This window comes from Pagrus pagrus (genome assembly GCF_965226575.1).
Source record: "Pagrus pagrus genome assembly, chromosome: 1".
Classification (NCBI taxonomy): domain Eukaryota; kingdom Metazoa; phylum Chordata; class Actinopteri; order Spariformes; family Sparidae; genus Pagrus; species Pagrus pagrus.
In genome coordinates, this window is record NC_140185.1 from 2,136,129 (window position 1) to 2,158,369 (window position 22,241).

The 22,241-nt window shown below is 40.0% G+C and overlaps 1 protein-coding gene across 1 annotated transcript in view; it reads left to right on the forward strand.

Moving 5' to 3' along the window:
- pcsk6 (proprotein convertase subtilisin/kexin type 6) overlaps positions 1-22,120 on the forward strand; it is a 48,137-nt gene extending 26,017 nt beyond the window's left edge. The window contains exons 13-21 of the mRNA XM_084355883.1: positions 294-430; positions 561-722; positions 1,298-1,400; positions 10,373-10,569; positions 16,757-16,844; positions 17,236-17,339; positions 17,610-17,739; positions 19,004-19,116; positions 21,732-22,120. Of these exons, the coding sequence (XP_084212009.1) occupies positions 294-430; positions 561-722; positions 1,298-1,400; positions 10,373-10,569; positions 16,757-16,844; positions 17,236-17,339; positions 17,610-17,739; positions 19,004-19,116; positions 21,732-21,829 (1,132 nt within the window). The 3' untranslated portion in view covers positions 21,830-22,120. The remainder of the gene's footprint in view (positions 1-293; positions 431-560; positions 723-1,297; positions 1,401-10,372; positions 10,570-16,756; positions 16,845-17,235; positions 17,340-17,609; positions 17,740-19,003; positions 19,117-21,731) is intronic.
- The last annotated feature ends 121 nt before the right edge of the window (positions 22,121-22,241 follow it).

Sequence of the window (22,241 nt, forward strand, 5' to 3'; positions counted from 1 at the left end):
ATTTCTGGTCACAGGACTATGAAATGGACAAATGGGACTCATGCTGGCCAAGCAATGGGAAATCAGAGACTGTTGTGTCTGACAGAGACCTGTCTCCACCACAACATTTAATGTATATGTGTGTATAAATAACTGTATGTTCTATCTATTTTTGTGTAGCATAAAGGAGTTCACACACTTTAATTTCAGTATGCAACCCAGTGTTGTATAATGACACATAAATCACTCTTAACATTTGACCTTCTTAGCTTAACTTCTGTTGGTCTTATTTCACCTTACTGTTATGTCTACAGGTTGTTTGACAGTTCCAACGAGGGTTTCAGGAACTGGGAGTTCATGACAGTTCACTTCTGGGGGGAGAGGGCAGAGGGCACATGGACTTTAGAGATTATTGACTCACTGTCAAAGCTACGCAACCCTGAGGTGTTGGGTAAGGTTCAAAAATGTATGCATGCTCAGGCACACATTTGTATTTAGATTTACAACTGAAGCTGTCATTATCCAGAGCAAACTATGAAAAGCATAGTAAATATCAACATTATTGTTGTTGCTTGGCACAGGCAATCTAAAAGAATGGAGACTGATCCTCTATGGCACATCTCAGAACCCTTACCATCCCAGCAGTGGTCTGCACTCCCATTCAACAATGTTGGATATACAAGCCCCAGAGGAGATCCTGGAGGAGCCAGAGATGGAGGAGAAAGAGGAAGATGAGTACAATGGTGAGAGAATCACACTTTCACATATAAACTGATATAATAAATGTATTCTATTGCTGTTATTTAAAAAAAATTGCAACACAGAATCAATCAAATCTAATAAAAATATTTTCAGCACTCACACTTATTAAGAGTTAACACATGAAAAAGATATTATACATTGAACACATATATTATATAGATGTGCAAAGAAGGTTGGTTGGTAAGATGTGAGTAGAACAATTATTTTCTGTAAAATAAAAAATAAAATTTGAAACAATATATATTTTAAAAAACAATACATTTTCAAACTGTTTCATTTTCATTTAAACCACAGACAGACAAGAACATTTATGAATTGAGACAGCTGTTACAGTTATAAATAATGTCTTCGAATCGGCAATACATTTCTTTGACCTTTTAGTAAGACTAAAACTAAATATTTGTTTGTCTCCTGGTCTAAAAGAGTAAAACTCATCTGGTCACATGCAATAGAATAATGAATGGAACAACACTGTTGGCGACAGAGATTTAGAATCTGTTTTTACTGGTGATGATGACGGTGGTGTTAATCATAAACAATGTGGTGTTTAATTAAGGACCATGCCACAGTCAGTGTGGAAACCAGGGCTGTGATGGACCAGATGCTGACCACTGCCTCAACTGTGTCCATTTCAGTTTAGGCAGCATGAAAAGTGACAGGTAAGAGTTGATAGAAGGAAACAGAACCAGACATGATACAGTGGAAAGTAATTATATGTAATCTATAGTTAATACAATTAATCATTTAATTTTGAGTGAATTTTACTTTGATGATTAGCCATAATAATTCTACAAGTTTGCATGTGGGCAGGGTTAACAGCATCTTATTGTGAACCTTGCCTACATGCAGTTGATCGCCTCCTCCCCTTTATTCCAGCCTGCACTGAATTAGCTCTTAATTAGGGGAGGTTATATAAGATGATGGGTGTCTCTGTATAGTTCGTCTCTGATGGTGTCAGTTTGTTGCCTAACAACAAACAGTGACATCATATATCAGCAAATGTCTTTATGACGTGGTGATCACAAAGACAGTAAGATCATTCCCCAACCAGAAGGCCTGGATAGTGGAGAGATGAGGGCCCTATCCAGAGCCAAAAAAGTTGCCTTTTGGTCTGATGACAAGGAAGCACTGCCAAAGCAAGACTGAAAGCTGTTATCAAGGAGGCAAAGAGGAGACATCAGCAGAGACTGGAGAGGGACCTCAACACCAACAGCACAAAAGCAGGAGTGCCCCAATTATGTGTGAGGCCACATTATAAGATGGACGCAACGATTTTTATGTTTGCTTTAATTTTCTCAACAAAGAGTCCCCTGTAAAGTCTACTCAACCTCCAGAGGACCAGCCACTGTCAGTAACCACAGGAGACTGTTCCCATTTGCCTCAAGACAGCCATCATTGTCCCTGTACCTAAAAAGTTTTCTGTGTCTAGTCTTAATGACTACCGCCCCAGGGTTCTCACCTCCATCCTGATGAAGTGCTTTGAGAAACTGGTTCTCCAGCACATCAGAGATAACATCCCTGCCAGCCTGGACCCTCAACAGTATGCTTTCAGAACCAACAGATCCACAGAGGATGTCATATCTACTGCCCTTCACTCAGTCTTCACACACCTGGAGAATAAGAAGAGCTACATCAGGATGCTGTTTGTTGACTGCAGCTCAGCATTCAACACAATCTCGCCATTAAACGGATTGGAAAACTAAACACTCTGGGCTTCAGTAAAACACTCTGCAACTGGACACTGGACTTCCTCAAAAGCAGACACCAGAGAGTTTGGATTAGCAGTCGCACCTCCTCTATGTTAGTGCTCAACACTTCACACTGTACACCCATGACTGCACTCCCAGACCTCAGGAGATCTCTATTGTGAAGTATGAGGATGACACCACCATCATCGGCCATATATAAACAATAATGAGTGTTGATATCGGGAGGAAATCAACAATTTTGCAGAGTTTTGCACAGAGACCAATCTACTGTCAGCAAAACCAAGGAGCTGATAGTTGATTTTAGAAAAAAAGAGGCAAAGACACACCCCTGTCTACATCAGTGGAGCTGAGGTGAAGCAGGTGAACAGTTACACGCGTGGACAAAATTGTGGGTTTTCTTTCTTTAACAGAAGGGTACCAACAATGTCCACTGAAATAACTTGAAACTGACAAAAGTAATAATAAATAAAACAATTACTGAAAATTAACTAATGAAAATCAGACATTGCTTTTGAATTGTGGTTCAACAGAATCATTTTAAAAAACAACTAATGAAACCGGCCTGGACAACACTGATGGTAGCCCTAGAAAAGATTGAAAATAATTTGACCATAGGGACATGTTAAACTAAGGTGTGTCCTGTAATTTGCATCACAGGTGTCTTCAAACTTGTAATCAGTCAGTCTGTCTATTTAAAGGGTGAAAAGTAGTCACTGTGCTGTTTGGTATCATGGTGTGTACCACACTGAACATGGACCACAGAAAGCTAAGGAGAGAGTTGTCTCAGGAGATTAGAAAGAAAATTATAGACAAGTATGTTAAAGGTAAAGGCTTGTAAGACCTTCTCCAAGCAGCTACACGTTCCTGTGACTACAGTTACACATATTATTCAGAAGTTTAAGGTCCACAGGACTGTAGCCAACCTCCCTGGACGTGGCCGCAAGAGGAAAATTGATGACAAATTGAAGAGACGGATAATACGAATGGTAACCAAAGAGTCCAGAACAACTTCCAGAGATTAGAGGTGAACTCCAAGGTCAAGGTGCATCAGTGTCAGGTCCCACCATCCATCGCTGTTTGAGCCAAATGGAAGACGACCAAGGAAGACTCCACTGTTGAAAGCAAATCATAAAAAAGCGAGACTGGAATTTGCCAAAATTCATATTGACAAGCCACAAAGCTTCTGGGAGAATGTCCTTTGGACAGATGAGACAAAACTGGAGCTTTTTGGCAAGTCACATCAGCTCTATGTTCACAGACAAAGAAAAGAACACTGTACATAGTGTGAAACATGGAGGAGGCTTACCCTGAGATTCCACTGGATATGTGTCCGCTGCGTTACGGCTCCGGTACAGTTTTGCTCCGTCGTCCTCGTCCGGCAACCCCCACCAGCTGCGTTTTGAGTCCGCCACAGCACAGCTCCGCCGAACAGCTGGAGTTACAAAACCGAGGAATTCCCGTGATAATTATATAATCACGCACGACCGCAGTTATACGTATGTGTTATAAACACAACAACACGAAGTGGTCCCGACCGAAGGATTAGTTGTATTTGTCTCTCTTTTGAGGTTTTTGTGCTGGAATCAACACGGAGTGTTTTGTTTTGAAAATTAACCGGATGTCATGTTGTTGTTTCGTGTCTGACTTCGTGTCTGACTTCGTGTCTTCTTTCCTGTCTGCTCTGTGCTGAATTCGGGTGAACTGCTGCGTTGTGCTGCGGCATCAGCCAGAATAGAAGTCCTGCGTATCTGCTCCGCAGGGCTGCGGACTGCCGGAGCTGGGACGCAGCAGACACGCAGTGCAGCAGACCTGGTGGAAGTTAACACATAGACTAGAGTGAAACCAATCAACTCCGCTGCCGTGGCGGAGCCGTAACGCAGCCATAACGCAGCGGACACGTATCCGGTGGAATCTGCGGGTTAGTTATGTTCTGGGGCTGCTTTGCTGCATCTGGCACAGGGTGTCTTGAATCTGTGCAGGGTACAATGAAATCTCAAGACTATCAAGGCATTTTGGAGCAAAATGTGCTACCCAGTGTCAGAAAGCTTGGTCTCAGTCGCAGGTCATGGGTCCTCCAACAGGATAATGACCAAAAACACAGATAAAAACACCCAAGAATGGCTAAGAACAAAACATTGGACTATTCTGAAGTGGCCTTCTATGAGCCCTGATCTAAATCCTATTGAACATCTGCGGAAGGAGCTGAAACATGCAGTCTGGAGAAGGCACCCTTCAAACCTGAGACAGCTGGAGCAGTTTGCTCATGAGGAGTGGGCCAAAATACCTGTCGACAGGTGCAGAAGTCTCATTGAGACCTACAGAAATCGCTTGATTGTTCTGTGAAGGATCGACACCACTTAAACTCTCCATTTACAGAAACAGAAATCTTGCTTACAATTAACTCAATGCCCATAAATAAAAGTCCAGGACCAGATGGTTTTTCAGTTGAATTTTAAAAGGAATTCTGGTCAGAAATTCAACCGATTTTCATTGCAATGATGAATAATTTCTGTTACAAAAGATTACTACCTCAATCAATGAACTTGGCACATATTAGTGTTTTACATAAAAGTGGTAAAGACCCCCTGCAGTGCTCATCATATAGACCTTAGATAGATAAGTCTCTTGGATCATGATTATAAGATCATCACTAAATTATTAGCAAAAAGACTGGAGTCTGCTCTGCCTAAATTGATTAATCCAGACCAGTCGGGTTTTGTAAAGGGGAGATATGCTGCTGACAATATAAGGAGAGTTTTGAATGTTATAACTGTTTCAATAAACGGCAAGAGCCTTCCCTTCTTCTATCTTTAGATGCAGAGAAGGCTTTTGATAGGGTTGAGGGGAGGTTTTTTTTTTCCATTTTACAAAATTTTTATTTGGGTGTTAACTTTACTGAATGGATTAAAATGATTTATAATTGTCCTAAAGCTGCAGTCATAACCAATGGCAGCTGCTCTGACTTCTTTTCCCTAACCAGAGGGACAAGGCAGGGCTGTCCCTTGTCGCCATTGGTTTTTGCTATGGTGATCAAACCACTGGCAGCAAGTGTAAGAGATAACACAAGCATTCAAGGTTTAAAGATTAATAATTATGAACATAAAAGTTCCTTATATGCTGATGATATTCTTCTATACATTACAGATCCAGAGAAATCAATATTCATTTGGAGCAATAAGAAACCTAGGATCAGTCTAATGACCCTCATGAAGCCGGAATCCATGGGAGGTCTTGGTCTCCCTAATCTGCAATATTACTTTTGGGCAGCCCAGTTAAGGAACATGGTATCATGGATATTGGGGAGACAGGAGTCCCTGTGGGTTCAGATTGAAGCAGAGTTGTTTAAACCTCTGCCCCTGGTTTCTCTCTTATTTATAAATCACTTTGAAAAGATAAAAAAAAATGGACAAATGTTTCTCTGTTCTTAATACTCTGTTAACATGGAAAGACTGTAGGAAAAAATATGGTATCACCTCTTGTACCTCTATTAACTCCCCTATTTATCAAAATCCAGATCTAAACATTCAAACAACGATCAACATAGGGGAATGGGCAAACTCTGGTTTAATACAATTTAAAGACTTTTTTAAACTGAACACACAATTAAAATAATTTATTGACTTAAGATCTGAATACAACATTCCCAACAGAGACTTTTTTAAATATTTACAAATTCTGAGTCTTGTTCATTCACTTATTAAAGTAAACAAATTGCGGTTTGGACTATCTGAGATAGAAGATATGTTAATGTCCTCAGAGACAATAAAGGGGAAGACAAGTGAATTTTATGATACTCTCTCAAGAGGAGGTCAGTCATCTTTCCAGATGTATTAATGAAGATATGGGAGAAGGAGCTAGGGATGGTCTTTGAAGAAAATACCTGGTTAAATATCTGCGAAAGAACACATTTCCCATTCACTAGCAACAAAATTAAGGAATCTAATTTTAAATTAATCCATAAACTGTATCTAACACCCACAAAAATGCACAAAAATGTCCTAGATGTAAAAGGATGGATGGGACATTTATGCATATGTTTTGGGAATGTGAACTTGTACGTTTCTGAAACTCAGTTCATTCCTTCACACAATCAGTTTTGAAAATAAAATTTGATATAAGCCACAGTTTGTATTTGTTAAATGATATGTTGAATTTTCAGTTAGATAGGAAAAAATGCAGGATATTAATTATGATTACATAGATGTACTCTTGTTTTGGAAAGATGATTCCTCTCCAACCTTTAAGGTTGTCATGGATCAGATTTTAGTATTTTTACCATTAGAAAGATAAACCTTGGAAAAATATAATTGTGGTCATATTTTTCAAGAATTTTGGTTTCCATTACTTTCAAGTTTGGAGAAATTTTCTAAAGGGGACTAATGATTAGCTTAGTTTAACCATGAATCTGTACCTTACGTAGCTAGGTAGACCTTAACATAAAATGTACACTATGTGTATGTATGAGTATGTAAATATGTATGTATATGCATGTATGCATGTGTGTATGTATGGGCATGTATGTACAATGTATGTACATATATGTGCAAATTCTCCACTGATATCGGTGAATATGTGTTGCTGCCTTTTTACTTTTTATTTATTTTCATTTTCTCCTGATGTGTTCTGTATTCTGTTTTGTTTCTTTTCCTTTGGGAAATACGGGGAGGGTAGGGATGTGGGTACAAAATAGAGGGAGGAGGGAGGGAAAGGAAGGAAAAAAAGGGAAAAAACTGTACAGTCACTTCATTAGTCTGTTTTTTTAAAATGATTCTGTTGAACCACAATTCAAAAGCAATGTCTGATTTTCATTAGTTAATTTTCAATACATTTTTTATTTATTATTACTTGGTCAGTTTCAAGTTATTTTAGTGAACATTGTGGGTCTTTCTTTCTTTAACGGAAGGGTACCAACAATTTTGTCCACGTGTGTATAGGTTCCTGGGAATAAACTCACAAAGAACAGAGAACCTATTGTGGTCATCGCACATCACCACCAATAGTGACATCAGTGAAGTGAGATGTCTGCACAGAGCCCAAAGGATCCAAATAGACAACACCCACTCGAGCCAAAGTCTGTTCACCCTGCTGCCATCTGACAAAAGATACAGAAGTATCTGCTGCCATACCACCAGAGTATGGAGCAGCTTCATTCCTCAGCTGTGAGACTCTTTAATTCATCCTCCACACTCCACTGCATAAAGTAGTTTGTTTTTTTCTTATGTGGCATAAAGGGACTCGAACAGAAATTTCTGTTTACAACTCTGGTGTAGTAAAATGATCAATTAATGAACTTGAACCCTTAACCTTTAAATCTGTTGAGTAGAGCAGCATGGTGCCTGTGACTGGCACGGCCGTTGCCTCGGCGTCTCGTCTCTTTACATTAATTTTTGTCCTGACACTTTCACAAGTCCTATCAACCTGCACTTCCAGCCTGTGCTATGATCAGACCATGCTACTACAAATCAGGAACTCTATGGAAGAGTTCAGTGCAAATTGGGGCTACAACTTCTTATCTCCCCCGTCTGTCTACGCTGACCTATCACTTGGAGGGCTGTTGCTACCTCCACTCCGGAGAAGACTGCGGAAACGCGGATCCAGGGCCGGCGTCCAGGTGTGGCTGAGGTGGAGAAGGCGGGTACAGTCCATCCCGTGTACAGTCGGGCGGAACCCATGAGCTACCTGCGTCCCATCTCCTTGCGAGCAACCGAGGAGGACAATGACCCTCAGCCTCTACCCTGGTATTCCCCGGTCTACTGCAGCCTCTGCCCATGGCATGTCATCGCTCCGTGGGTCAGCTGTCTGTCAGCCATCAGATCTCAGTCAGCTGGCGGTGATGTCACAGTGCTTTCACGGTCCAAGATGGCCTTACTCAATGCACGCTCCATTGCAAACAAATCCTTTGTCCTGTATGGCTTGCTCATCCAGAAAGATCTTGATTTCCTGTTCCTGTCTGAAACTTGGCAGCGGCACAGATAATTTATCCACTTAAAGGAGCTGTGTCCCCCAGAATACTCTTTTGTTGCTACACCCCTTGTCCCTTACAGGACAAGGCGGGGGCCTCGCAGTTGTCTTCCATAACCGCCTCAAAATTAGGTTGGTGAACTCTGACTGTTTCCCCTCGTTTGAGCTTCAAGTGACTAAGATAAATTAACAAAACCCATTTTACTGCATTTTATCGCCCTCCTGGCCTAGCTAGTGGGATTCTATCTGACTTCACTGAACTTTTAACTTCTATTATCACAATGGATAAGGTTCTAATTACTGGTGATTTTAATATTCATATAGACGATCAGTCATCTAACACTGCTGCTGAGCTTTTAAATATCACTGAGTCTTTTAACTTTGTTCAGCATGTCTCTGGTCCCACACACATTAAGGGACATACACTGGACCTTGTCTTCTCACATGGATTGACTGTTGAAAATCTACATGTGTAGGATTCTCTTGTCAGTGACCACAGCTGTGTCTCCTTTGATATGGAATACGTTGAGAAGCACCTATCATGTATTGCTCAAGGAAAGAAACATTTTTATTTATTTATTTATTTATTTAATTTATTTCCTTGTTTGATGCTGAGCCTGCTTCAAACGATGATGATGACTGTGATGATGATGATGATGATGATGTGAATTCACTGGTACAGTGTTTTAATCTTCGATGCAAGTCTGTTATTGATAAAGTAGCTCCAATCAAACCAAGATCCACCTCTCTAAGGAAGCCCTGCCCTTGGATAAATGAAGGGATTCAAAATCATAGGAGAAGCTGCCGCAAGGCAGAGTGGCCGTGGAAAGCATCGATAAGAACTGCTTATTTTGCCCAACTTATCTCTCTTAATAAGAAAAACCCCAAGTTTCTGTTTGATACCATTAGCTCCATTACATCCCCTAATGTCCCCACTGCCCCAGTCTCCTCTACAACTGACACTGCCAACATTCCTCTAACTGTTTCAAACCCTTGCACTATTCAGCCTCCCCGGTGCGACTGGTCCTTGTTTTCTTTGGTCACACTGTCAGACATCAGTGCGCTCCTTGCCACCGTGACTCCGTCCTCTAGCCCTCTGGACATACTCCCGACATCACTGTTCCTTAAAACTTTTGGCTCTATTGGCCCCTGCATTGTAGAGATCAATCTCTCCAAACTGGTGTTGTCCCAGTTTTCTTTAAACAAGCAGCAGTGAAACCTAAATTAAAGAAACCAAACTTGGATCCTGCTGATCTGTAAATTTTAGGCCCATTTCAAAGCTCCCTTTTCTGGCTAAACTTCTAGAAAAGGTAGTCGCCGAACAATTAACTTAAAACCTATCTTTTTAGACAGGCTTTTTACTGATGTTGATGTTCTGGGGCCTCTGTGAAGCTACCTGGATTTGTGCCGTTGTGTGTTTTTTGTTGTGATCTCTGTATGCTATTGCATTTTATCCTTGTATAAAGCACTTTGTGATTTTATCTATGAAAAGTGCTATATAAATTAAATTTACTTACTTACTTACTCACTGTGTGCTCCAGTATACTTCAGACTACATTTCTGAATTTCCGAGCAGTGAAGCAATACAAGCAAGTTGAGCAGCACTGTCAACTCCATGTGAAGCAATACCCTTGCTGTTTTACTGTTACTGCTCTATCACTTATGAGCTCAAAAATGTTTTGGTTGTGAAGCTCAGCCTACTGGGGTTCAACCAATTAAAAAATCCTTACACCTCACTTTGTGCCTCGGCCCCTCTTAATAAGCTTTTTAAGCTTCCTAGGGTGTCCCATTTCACATAAGATTATTACAGATTTAAAAGAGTATGGTGTACATGGTTTTAACTGATGTGAATAAAGAAATGATGATGATGATGACACCAAGGCCAGCTCAGTTTCTGAGACATATTTAAAATACATGTATGTTCAGCTGTAAGCTAACTATCTTTGCACATTTGATTTTAGAACCTGTGTGAGCCACTGTCCACTGGGACATTACGAGGACATAGCGTCTCGTCGCTGTAGACGCTGTTATAAAGGCTGCGAGAGATGTGTTGGCCGATCAGCTGGCGACTGTCACTCCTGTCGAAGAGGAATTTACCTTGACACACTCAACACCAGCTGCAGTGATACCTGCCCCCCAGGTTACTTTGCTGATGACAGTAAGTCAACACATCCACAGTGTAGACCAAACACAATTGACCTTTTATTAGAGGTGCAGTATGTAAGAATTGGCCACCTGTTGAATTGATGCTTAAAGCAAATAGGGGACAGTAAATGACCACAGTCACTGCTAACTGCTGCTAATTGTAGCACCCAATAGCTAGTTAACTCAGTTGGCAGGGCAGCTATAGCGGTCCGGACTGTGAACTCAGGACACCGGGGAAGCGTTTGTGTTTACATGGCTAGCAAGGGAGCTTTGGACTGGGACGGTCTGGGGCTAGCTGGTTAGCATGCTAATTTCAGTATATATACTTGCAACATACAGAAATCACATATGAAAACTGTTATTTTTTCACATTCTGTTTATAATTTTAGTTCATCTTAACTAAACTAAAATTCTTACATATTGCACCTTTAAATATATGATATGTACAGTAGCAGTCATGTAGATCGGGGGTTGCCCTTTCTTTCCATGATCTTATACAGTATATTTTCAGTGTTCTTGCCAAGTGGCTGATGGACTGGTGTGTGGTTATTGACAGCATCATTCAAATGTCTGGATGTTCCATACATGCACACACACAAACTACTACTTTTATCTCCCCTTCCTAAAACACTGTCCCTCAAAAACATATTGTAAACACAGCACATGCAAAAAGAGTAGCACAGTAGGTGGGTTAGGTCCCATGAACATGCCTTTTTTCAAAGTCACTCTGTGGGCTAGATGGGGAGTAAAGGGAAAGATACAACAATGACCAACCCCACCAAGTAAAGGATAAATACAGCACAAATAGCCTGTTATAGGGGAGTAATAGGGAATATTATTAGGGCCCAAACCCTTTTGAAATGCGATGAATCTTTATTCTCTAAATTGCTATTTTGAGGGTCAAACACAGTCAAAAATTCATGAAAGTTGACGCAATATTCAAACTTGGTGGAAATGTATGTATTTTATGGTTTCGGTCATGGGTGTAGTGAAATGGCTTGCTAGCGCCCCCTTTGATGAATTCCCTGGGGCTACTTTCACTTATTTTGTACACATGTATCACAACGAGACCTACAAAGAAGTCTCTGGTGCCATGATCTAAACCCAAAAGGAAGTCCGCCATTTTGAATTTAGTGCTCATTTTTGGCGGTTTGCAGGTGTTGTACTACAAACTCATCCTACAGCTTTAACCGGATCGACTGCAAATTTTGTCAGGGCAATCTTAACACCTTTTTGATGCAAATGTTTTAAAAGCTTGAGTTTTCGTTGAAGGGATTGGTTGTGGTGGCGCAGCAAATGTTGATGATTAGCCACAAAACAGGAAGTTGCTGTAACTCAACTGTACATGGTCGAATTTGCACCAAACTTCACGTTTGGTAACCGTCATTCAGTTGAAACCGTAGCGCCCCCATTTGGAAGCAGGAAATTACAAACAATGATGTACTCCTAGATGACCAGATCTGTTTCAAACATGGTGAGAAAATACTGAAGACCTTTTTCTGAAACATGGTTAACTGACGATCTTCTCAGTCTTTTTCCGTTATCAAATTATAACTCATCTCACTCCTGCAGAAATAATAGAACAGGAGGAGGAGTGTCACTGTATGTGTCGAATGCTTATAATTTCATCAGTAGAAAAGATCTGTCTGCTGACTTTGCTACGACGCATGTGGAATCTGTATTTATAGATATTGCACTTGGTAGAAAAAACGTTACAGTCGGATGTATTTATAGACCCCCCGACTCAGATATAATTACGTTTAATGACGCACTATATTCTACCTTAGAAAATATAAACAAGGAAAATAAATTGTGTGCCTTATTGGGGGATTTTAACATCAATCTGCTTAAAGATGATCAGATATCCACAACTGACTTTCTAAATACACTTTACTCCGAAATTTTTTTCCCCTTAATTACAAAGCCAACTCGAATCACTAAATCTTCAGCCTCATTAATCGATAATATTCTTTTCAACTCTCTGGACTATGAAGTCAACTCCGGCCTATTTCGTGATATATCTGATCATCTCCCGGTATTCCAGATTGTATATGCGATTGATCCTCCCAATCTTATTAATTCTACATGTGTCCAAACTAAACTTCGCAAATTCACTAGAAATAATTTGGAATCTTTCAAAACAGCCATCAGTCACCTCTCTTGGGATGAGATTCTCAGGTTAAAAGATGTTGGTGCAGCTTATAATTTATTCTTAGTATTTATTAATTCTGCTTTAGAAGCATCTTTTCCCTTGATCAGCCCTAAATCTAAGACTAATTCTTCTAAAGGGAAACCATGGATTACTGAAGATCTAAAGAAACGTTCCCGTAAAAAAACCAAACTTTATAGGAAAACCATTACTAATCCCACCCCTCTGAATATTGAAACCTATAAGAAATATAAAAATAAATTTACAGCTGTTCTAAGAAAAACAAAAAAAAAGTATTATGCAGATAAATTCATCCAGGCCTCTAATGACATCAAGTCAACCTGGAACCTTATTAATCATTTGCTGAATCGTAAAAAATTATCAGCTGCATCACCAACATTAATGTGTGGGAATGTGGGGACCTTTTCAAACCCCGATGAAATAGCAAATGGCTTTAACAACTTTTTCGTTAATGTTGGTTCCGTCCTGGCATCGGGTTTCTCGGATGCCGGTGAGAACCCCTGTAGTTTTATTAAGGGGCAATATCCTCCTTTTAACACCTTCGATCCTCCAACTATACAAGAGGTCCATAATATCATCTTGGAATTAAAGAACTCAGCCCCAGGTCACGATAGTATAAAGAGCATTTTGATTAAAGAAACCATTGATCATTTAGTTTCTCCTTTAACCCACATTCTTTCCTTATCACTGCAATCTGGTAATATCCCCCATGATTTAAAAATTGCTAAAGTTATCCCCATTTTTAAAACGGGCGATACTGACAATTTTGGAAATTATCGACCTATATCCATCCTGCCATGCATCTCTAAATTACTGGAGAAATTAGTTTAGATATATAATATTTAGAATATTGAGGCACCTACAAGAAAATAATATTTTACATGATCACCAGTATGGATTTCGTAAAAAACATTCTACAGAGCATGCATTACTTCAGTTAACTAATATTATATCAACTGCTATGGACCAGAAAAAGTTTGCCCTTGGGGTCTTTCTTGACTTAAGCAAGGCATTCGATACTGTCAACCACAGTATTCTGATTGCCAAATTAAATAGATACGGTGTGGAGGATATTCCCCTGGATTGGTTCAAAAAATTATTTATCTAATAGACAACAATATGTGACATTTAATGGCCACTCCTCTACCAAGTCTAGAATTTTACACGGGGTGCCTCAAGGCTCTATTTTGGGTCCTTTATTATTTTTGATTTACATAAATGATTTAGCTTTATCTTGTAAACATTTTCTTCCCGTATTATTTGCTGATGACACTAATCTTATAGCAACTCATAATAATTTCAATTATTTGATTGATTCTGTGACCGATGATTTATCCTCTATTTCTAAATGGTTTCATCTTAATAAATTAACACTCAATGTGAAGAAATGTAACCTTGTAATCTTTTGCAACATTAACAAGTCTTACCCCAAAGAGCAAGCCAAATTATACATTAATGGAACAGAAATCATCCAAGTTAAAACTACCAAATTCTTGGGAATATTAGTTGACGAAAGACTTGATTGGACAAATCACATAGACCTTGTTTGCAAAAGATTTACAAAGATGATGGGCATATTAAGAAAAGTGTTCCCATTCATTCATCCTTCTGCCCATTTAACGTTATATTATAGTTTTTTATTTCCTTACTTGAACTACTGTAACATGGTTTGGGCAGCTACATCTCCTACACATCTTAAGAAATTATGTACTATTCAGAAGAGGTTCTTAAGATTCATCTCACATTCAAACAGATATGCTCCATCAGCACCACTATTCACAAAGTTTTCTCTTCTACCAATTCACAAACTGAATTACTATCAGATTTGTTTGTTTATTTACAAGTTTATTTACAGAAACCAAGATCTCCCGGTCACTTTTCAAAATTTCTTTACCTTCACTCATAATGTACATTCTCACCGCACTAGACACAGTAATAATCTTACTTTATATTTACCCTTCACCCGCACATCACACCATCAGTTTAATATGACCTACAGAGGTCCTATGTTTTGGAATGGACTACCTCCTTCACTAAGATCCATTTCTTCTTATTCACTTTTTAAAAAGCAGCTAAAAATACATCTCAACTTCTCTTAAATTTCCCGCTCTCTCCATATCCCACATCCTTACTCTTTTTATGACTTCAAGTAATGAATTTTTTGTACCTTATTTCTATTGTCTCTATTTGTTGCTGATCACTTTGCTCTTTATCTCTCCATTTTTTCTCAATTTTGTTCATTTTGCTCATATAACGTTGATTATGTATGCACTTTATTTCCTTTTTTTTCTATGCTTATTTGTTAGCCATAGAAATTTGTCTTGTTGTAATTTGTTATGGGGTGGAACTTATGTACAAGCCAATCGGCTTTGTTCCCTCCATGCACCATTGAATTTAAATGTGTGCTAAATAAATAAACTAAAAACTAAAAAAAAACCCTTGATGATGCTATATTGTGAAGCTTGTGAGTATTCGCATGGATGTGGTGGCACGAAGATCGATGATCTGCTGTGAAACAGGAAGTTGTTGTAACTGTATTATACATTGTTGAATCTCCCCCAAACTTCACATGTTTGATAAGAGTCCTGAACATGTTAACTTGCCAATATTCACTCAGAGTCATAGCGCCACCTAGTGTCAACTAGAAATTACATTTTTCTATACTCTTATGTATTCCTCCATGCAGGTTGACCAAATCCAGCCCAAAGTTGGTCAGAAATGCCTTAAGACCTTGACGATGGTATACTTTAAAGATTGTGAGTTCTCATTGGAATGCCAATGCCATATCAAGGCATTATTCACTACGACCACAAAGTTGTTATAACTTTATTGTAAATGGTCCAATGTTCCCCAATTTCACCTATTTCATCACAGTCCCGCCTATAATACTACATGCCACTTAGGAGCTATAGTCATTACGCCACCTACTGGCAAAGGAAGTAAGCCTTCTGTGACAATCGTCATTTGATTTACATAAAATTTTCATGGTGAGCACTATTCTTGATATATTTGTGTGTTGAACGGACGAAGTCCAACTGCTGGGCTACAGCTGGCACACGCGCCGCCACACGCAGGGGTGCGAGGACCAGTTGATCACCGCTTGCAGTTTCAGTTGGGGTTATATTTCCTTGAGGCCCGGTATTAAATTGTCTTGAGGCCCACTGCTGGTTTGTTGATTCAGAGTTGGTGTGCTTACCATATTCCAAAAATCAGTGTAGCAGTAGAAATAGAAATGGCAATTATTGTTGTGGTCAATGTTGTATGCCACATTTCAAATGAAACTTTCTGTATTGCATTCTCTTTTGGAAAACACTGATTATCTTTTTATAATTGTGTTTTTTAAAAATGATTTGACTTTTTTTCCGGATTTTTTTTTTACCATAGGTTACGCTATGAAGCAATGTTTTTATTAGTGCATCCATGTTTTGTTTTAGGCATCATACTTACTACTATCCCCCTGTCAGTGGTGGTAATGTTCCAAGAACTGTAGCAATGCGCCAGAAAAAGATGGGGAAGAAGGTTTACTACATTAGATTACATTACATTTATTACAAGATTATCTTGTCCCAGCACGGACAAGACACATGGCAGGCCTGAAGATGATGTCAAGGCAGTTTCATGCAGCATCGCTATGACAATCAGCTAAGAATCCTCCTATGTTAAGGGTGTACTATCTGCGGTTAAATACTAAATTGAGAAGTTTACCTAGTAAAGCAAGTGAGTTGAGTCGTTTACAGCCAAGACGTACCATGTAGCGCAAACACATCTTTAGACTTACTCCAGCTTACACTAGGGTCACTACTTCAGCTTACAACGTTTTTAACACAACTATGACAATAGCAGTCATAATCCTTTTATTTATTAAACTCATATAGTGTGTAGTATTTTTTTTTTTTTTTATTAAACTCATATAGTGTGTAGTATTTTTTTTTTTTTTACATAAATACATGTAAATTGTAAAGAAAATCCAGGACACCTAATTTTGTTATTTTCATCACTATATGAATGCTTGTGTATTCTGTTTTGCCAGATCAGAGACAGTGTGTGAAGTGTCATGAAACTTGTATGAGATGCCTGGGGTATGCAGACAGATGCACTGCCTGCAAAGAAGGCTATAGGTATGTAAACCAGTCACACTCGGGACACACTGCTTGGCTCTACCTGAGTGTGACGGCTACCCTGCTGAGCTGCTGCGGCTAACACATGTGCGGTGTCCACATATAGACATAAATATGTAGTGAAGGTATAATGTTGCTGGTATGATGTCAATATGACTATCCACAGAGCATTTACACTGTCTATTTTTTCTGAGAATCACGTGCGTCTCACAGAAAGTAGGTGAGACGGGAATCTCTAGATGATGCTCTGCTGTAGCTGCTCTAACCTTTTAACATAGGTGCCAAAATGAAAAGCAAGAGGCAGTGTGTCCTGAGCATTAGACTGCCATTTATATTTCAACTTTGTTTTAAAACTATGTATTGTAATTCAGTTGTGGGGTTTTGATTATAGTCTGGCTGGGATCACTTGTGTTCCTGAATGCACCACTGGAACCTTCTTCAATCTGGAAGAGATGACATGCAGCTCATGCCATTCCTCTTGTAGGACGTGTACAGGTCAGTGTGTTTGTCAGGTATATGCAGTTTTTACAGTGCCTTCACAGCAGCAGCAGAAACAAAACCTCTCAGCTATAAGGTAGATGCTGATTTGGACACCTGGGGTAAACAAGACCTGTGGCATAGCACATAAAGTTGAAAACATTCAGGTATAGGAGTCAATATATTTTGGTCTTTCCAAAAGTGCTTGTGTGCTTCTGATAATGGGTTGTGAAAGTGACCTGGAGTATTTCATCTTGCATGACACTGAGTTTCATGTTGGCTTCCCAGGGCCAGGTAAGGAGGAGTGTATCCAGTGTGCTGAAGGCCACCTGCAGCAGGAATGGAGGTGTGTGCAGACATGTACTCCTGGCTACTACTCTGGAGAGGCAGCAGGAGTCCCTCATAAGATGTGTCACAGGTGTGTGATTCAGTCTGACAAATATCCCTGGTTCATCTCTGCATTACTTGAAAATGCTTTTCTTTAATATCAGTGCTGCCAGTAAATATCCAAGTAGTCAGTCAGTCAGTGATGTTTCTCATTTGTGATGTTTCTCATTTTTAATAATTCAAACTGCTGTAAAATCTCAATCCTAGCTCGTTCTTTTATCAGTTACATTAGACTTATGCTGACATTTTCTGGTGCAGAGGCAGAAGGAACCATATCAGCTTCAGCTGTGTAGTTCTGTGTAATGCAACATTAATAGGGAGTTTTGGGTTAAATTAGGCTATCAATAATAATTACTGATTATCAGGGATAATTATTAATTATGATAAATAATACGATCCAATTTACATTAGATCACCTCGGGGCACCACCCTTGAAGAAGGGAAAAGATAGCCAATTCACCAAATCAGTCTCATAAAAAAGTACTAAATTGTTAGTTTGTGACTGATTAATAATTAACTTAATAACTACAACAATAATTACCATAACAGCTAGTAATGGTCGAAAGGTTTTGGAGTACTTGACAGAGTAGAGGTTGGCAACATTCACTCTTGTGCACTATTAAATAGACAGCATGAAGGTTGTCTTTTATTTAACACAAAGATGAAAACACACAATCTAACTAACATGTACTAAAAAGTCTGATAAAAGACAGCAGGTGGAGGAAACTGGTCGCTCCTTTCCTTTGCAGGGACAGCAGCTCAATGCTAACCTGCTTGTATTCCTCGGATTGTGGAGTTAGCTGGCAAGCTTTGCATCGCAGTTGCTGGTGCTAACTGATCTGGAATACTAGCAGGACCTCGTGTCGCTGCTGTGAGGAAAAGTTCTTTGGGCCTGCTGGATATGTAGCTTGCAGCTCTCAGCAGCTGTTAGGCCCAGAAGAATCCAGGAGAAGAGAACTTGAGGGCAGGCATTCCCGTGGGGAGAGAGGTGGAGAAGAGAGAGAGAACAAAGGAAGGAGCTGGAGTTCTGACTATCTGGTCAGAGGGGGGTCTGTCACCCTGACCAGTAGTAGCTCAAAGCTGAATTTGCACCTAGGTGTGAAGACTGGGGAATTCTGGGAAACTGAGTTCAGTTTAGAGTCCATTTTGAAATACACAATGAACAACTTCATCTGTGGGTCCCAACAGCTGTAATTTTATTTCAAAGTAAAGGTAATGATAATTTTGCTGCTTGATTCCCCTAATGCAGCTCTATTTCTATTTTTTGTGTTGTTTTGTTTTTTTTGTCTCTCCAGGTGTGAGGAAAACTGTCTGAACTGCAGTGGCCCTGGAACAACTTGCACCAAATGCAAAGAGGGTTATAGTCTGGTCAGCAGGACTTGTATTGTGAATTCATCATGTAATAATGGTGAGTTTGAAATAGTAACCCACATCTTCTAACTGCTGTATCGTAGGCAACTGGACTTGTTTCAGTTTCTTGAATTCGTTTCACCTCTCATCCAAGAGGCTTCTTCAGTTCTAACTAACTGGAGGGGAGAGTTACAGGCTGTAGTGGCGTTCCTTCTGGACGTCAAAAACCCACTTCCCGAGCTGTAGGCACAGTAACTTCAGTCTGACGCAAATGACAGGAGATGTAATATGGTTCAAACGTTTAATAAAGAAAAACTAAAAATCAAATTACAGTCCGTCACACAGTAGAAAAACTATATGCTCCCGTGCCTGCCGCCGCTCCAAGCATCAGTCAACTGCGCACATGACTCACCAAAATAAAGGTCTAATATGCAAGTTTTATCAAGGAGGGAGCATAAATGATATTAACCAACATGAGTTTGTTTTTAAATCTTTTAACATTGTTTCCCTGGTATGCACATGAAATAACATGGAATTATAAATTATGCATCATATTTTAAATTAATTTAAATTCTCTTATCTTGTGGCTCTTACACAGGCTTTAAACTCTGTGTGGGAGTGTCCTTACAGAGTCATTAAGGACACATGTGAACTCTGAGTTTCAGAGTCGTTAGGGCCACTTGTGGGTCGTGGACCCAACCGGCCTTCATGTGGGGTGCTAGGGCTAGTTGAGCCCAAGTGTGACTGGTTGTTAAGCTGTCTGGGGAGGGAACTCAATATTGCATTGTAGGTGGGTGATATGTAATGTCGTAGGCCACCTCCTCTGTACAAAGACAGTTGTTCCAGTTTGACATAGATGGATTCTTTTACTCCTCTTTCAAACCATCTGTCTTCTCTGGAAGATGTTTACATTGTTGTCCTCAAAGGAATGATTTGTCTCCTTCAGATGTAAGTGGACAGCAGAGTCTTGACCTGAGGAGTTGGCCCTCCTGTGTTGTGCCATTCGTTTATGGAGAGGTTTATGGTGCAGTCCTGGCTGCATTGAACAGCATAAACTACATCATTCTGTTTATGCCTGGGTGTTTTGTCCTTGATGATGATGAACAAGTATCTGCCTCAGCGTGTTGGTAGGTTTGAAGTGAACCCGGATATACGATGGAAAAACGATGTTGTTACGTTTTTCCCTGTCTGCTCTGGATCTTTTAGTGGTTCTGACAAAGGTCCAGTTTATCTAGTAGCCCTAGCAACCCACATGAGTTAGGTCAACGACCCACAACAAACTGAAACAAGTCTAGTTGCCTATGATATAGCACTTAGAATTACCATGACCTGGATGACTGAGAACCTTCATCAACACTAACCCGCATCAGCTTATTCACCTGGGGTTTCCATTTGACTCTGTGCAGCTTTAGGATCTCCTGGATAAGACCTGCTGTGAACAACCTCCCATCCTGCCGTTCACATTGTTGTTGATAAACAGTAGTGTGTGTGTGTGTGTTTGTGTTCATGCATGTACTTGGTCAATGAAACTGATTCTGATTCTGGATGTTAATACCAGATGAAAATGAGATTTCAGGTTTCAGATCACCATTGGTAATGTGTTGTGGTTTAGGTCACAATTCAAGTTTTCCAATGATAGTCATCAATCATATTTTCTCAGAAATGGACACATTCAATAGAAAGCAGATCTAAGAAGAGAGTCAATAGCCCTTTTCACACAGAGACGCCGCATTATCGCTGCAGCGGCAGTTCACCAATTCTCCACCATTGGTTGTTCACACAGAGCCGAGCAGCTCCGGCGTAAAAGACGAACCAGAGTATAATTCACACAGCAAGCCGGCTCCTAAAGAGGCATGGCGATACGCGTCATGGTGATGATAACATGTACACACTGACTGTTTCATATGGATGCTGTTATAATGTGTTGTGATTGGAATCCTGATCCACCATACACCTTCCATTATTAGGCCTACATAATCGCCATCAGTAAACAGGACGCTGTCTGACTCTGTCACTTGCGGGGAGGGAGGCTGTTTTCTGGGAGAAGTTCACTGAAGTCTCGGTGGAGGGCTGATCATCGCGGTGATTTTTTTCACCGCTACAAACAGTTGGTGAGTTAAAGTTTTTTGCCGGGGACAGACGCTGTTTTTCGGGCAGAAATGTGACGAAGAGTCGGTAGGACAAACAGGAGGACAGACACTTCTCCACGTATAACCGCGGCATTTTTTTCCTCATATAGCCTAAGTTGCCAAAGACACGACCAGTTACTACGTTACTGTTGTTTGGTTCTGTAACGTTGCTTTGTGGGACATTTCTCTATATTTTGTTGAGTGAAGGACCTGTTTAGTTATCAGACTGTCAGATCGACACATCCTGCTCCACGCTGCCGGCTTATCTGTTCACACTGGTTCGGTTCGCCAATAATGCGCTTCTGATACTACCTCCGAAGGCGCATCAGAGGCGGAGGGAAATTTCACCCCTCGCCGCATCTGAAACTTTCACACAGAGGCGGATGCGGAGAATTGGCGCAGGATCCCCGCATGCAAACTGCAGTGTGAATGGGGCTAATGGTTAAGCTGATTTGACTGTACTGGCTACAGGACGCAGCCAGTACAGTTCTTGTGCTCAGTCTTTATTTAGTTATGATGATTCTCTGCCTCTGCTCTGTCTCAGCTCACGAGGTGTTCTGTGAGATGGTCAAATCCAACCGTCTCTGTGAGAAGAAGCTTTACCGCCAGTTCTGCTGTCGTACCTGTCTGATGAACGGATGAGAAGCCAACCTCCTCCCGACACCTCTTCTCTCTTACTCTTAATCTATTAAACTGAAGTGTTACCATTTGGTCAAAGCTATGTCAGTTACAAACATTATAAGGTAATAAAATTTATTTTAATTTGTGCTAAAAACAAGGGTATTTAACTTAAGCTCTGCAGTTTTATTTTGTAGGTTGCTAATGGCATGTATGATTTTCATAGATCTTTTTAAAATAGGCATTTTTAAACCGCAGTCTGTGGAATGTGTACACACATTCAGCACTGAATTGTTTGTATTGTTTTGAACTGAATAATAATAAATGTGCTTTTTACAACAATGACAAGTACTTTTTAAAAACACTGCTTTTATTCAAAGATTGTAAAGAATTGAGCTGACACTTGTGTATACAGGCAGATCCCTGGCAATGCGCT